This window comes from Etheostoma cragini, chromosome 15 (genome assembly GCF_013103735.1).
Source record: "Etheostoma cragini isolate CJK2018 chromosome 15, CSU_Ecrag_1.0, whole genome shotgun sequence".
NCBI lineage: Eukaryota > Metazoa > Chordata > Actinopteri > Perciformes > Percidae > Etheostoma > Etheostoma cragini.
The window spans coordinates 24,729,282-24,731,251 of record NC_048421.1 but is presented as its reverse complement, the minus strand read 5'-3'; the positions used below and the strand labels follow the sequence as shown (position 1 = coordinate 24,731,251).

Here is a 1,970-nt window from a genome sequence, read left to right as displayed (position 1 = left end):
GGCAGAGCAAATGGAGCCTCCCGTCCTCCGCCGTCACATGAGGTGGAGGATGAAACGCCTGCAGTACAACGGGCCCCGTGACAGAAGACTGCACCTTATGAATGTAGCCCGGTATGGGGTGCAGGATGGCCCTCACATTACCCGGGGCAAACTCCATGCATCGGGGAGCAACCGAAAGAGCCTGGAGGTCCCCCACCCTCCTCAGAGAGGTGATAGCAAGGAGGAAGGCCATCTTCAGGGTCTGGTACTTGGCCTCAGCCGACTCCATGGGCTCGAAGGGGGCCTCAGCCAAAGCTTCGAGAACCACCGCCAGATCCCAGGTGGGAATCCTAGGGCGAGTCGCAGGTCTCATCCTCCGGGTCCCACAGAGAAACCGTACGACCAAGGGAAGTCTCCCCAGAGACCCATCCCTTGAAGGGGAGTGGAAAGCCGAAATGGCTGCCACGTAAACCTTGAGGGTGGACGGGGAAAGGCCCGCAGAGAAGCGTTCCTGCAGAAACTCCAGCACCTGAACAACCGGGCAGGTAACTAGGTCCAGCATGCGTCCCCTGCACCAGGCAGAGAAGACGTCCCACTTCAGGCCATACATCCTCCGTGTAGACAGGGCCCTGGAGCTGAGGAGAGTGTCGACCGCTCCTGCCGTCAGGCCCGCCTCTAGGTACTGGGCCCCCTCAAGGGCCAGACCCACAGCCGCCACAGGGCGGGGCAAGGGTGAAGAACCCGGCCGCCTTCCTGGGACAGCAGGTCCCTCCTCACGCCACGGCGGACCGTCCAGGAGCGCCATCAGGTCCGAGAACCACACCCGGGTCGGCCAGAACGGCGCTACCAGAAGCAGGCAGATGCCCTCCCGACGGACCCTCTCCAGGATCCCCGGGAGCAGGGCGACTGGGGGAAAAGCGTACAGACGCAGCCTCGGCCACTCCCGCACCATGGCGTCCAGCCCTAGCGGGGCCGGCGGCGTCAGGGAGAACCACAAAGGACAGTGCGTAGTCTCCCGAGACGCAAACAAGTCCACGTCTATAGGTCCGAACCTTACGCACAAGGATTCCACCACCTCGGGGTGGAGCCGCCATTCCCCGGGCCTCAGCCCCTGTCTCGACAGCAGGTCCACACCCTGATTCTGAAGCCCAGGGATAAACATCGCTCTGAGAGAGAGCAGTCTCCGCTGGGACCACAGGAGGATCCGATGCGCCAGTCTGCAGAGAGGGCACGAGCGCAGACCCCCCTGGTGATTCAGATAGGCCACCACAGCTGTATTGTCGAACCTGACCAGCACGTGGTGACCCAGGATTGCAGGCAGGAAGCTCCTCAGAGCTCCGAACACGGACAGCATCTTGAGGCAATAGATGTGCCATGACGAGTGATGCTCCTGCCAAACACCCCTCGCTGAGCGGTTGACCGCGCCCCACCCGGTGAGGGAAGCGTCTGTCAAAACGATTACACGGCGACAGGGTGCCCCCAGCGCGGGTCCTTGGGACAGGAACCAAGGCTCCTTCCACACTGATAGGGCACGAAGACATTTGTGCGCAACCCGTATCAGGCGGAACGGGTTTCCCCTCGGGGAGAACCCCTTGGATTTCAGCCACCACTGCAGGGCCCTCATGTGCAGAAGACCAGAAGGTATCAAGCTGGAAGCAGCTGCCATGAGGCCAAACACCCTCTGGAAGTGTTTTACTGTGATGGCGCTGCCCAGCCTCACACTCTTCACCGTGGCCAGAACGGACTCGAAACGAGCCAGAGACAGACATGCCAGCATCGTCAACGAGTCCCACACCAACCCTAAGAAGACAGTCCTTTGGGCGGATGCTAGCACACTCTTTCCCTCGTTGAGCCTCAGCCCCAAACGAAGAAGATGAGCAAGGACGACATCTTGATGCCGAACCGCCAACTCCCGAGACTGAGCCAGGATAAGCCAGTCGTCGATGTAATTGAGGATCCGGATGCCCTGGAGCCGCAGAGGGGCCAGCGCC

At 61.4% G+C, this 1,970-nt stretch overlaps 1 protein-coding gene across 1 annotated transcript in view; it reads right to left on the bottom strand.

Annotated features, from left to right (window-relative positions):
• The window catches only part of LOC117958235, a 2,602-nt gene that overhangs the window by 123 nt on the left and 509 nt on the right, over nt 1-1,970 (bottom strand). Inside the window, exon 2 of the mRNA XM_034894520.1 lies at nt 38-1,945. Within this exon, the coding sequence (XP_034750411.1) occupies nt 38-1,945 (1,908 nt within the window). The remainder of the gene's footprint in view (nt 1-37; nt 1,946-1,970) is intronic.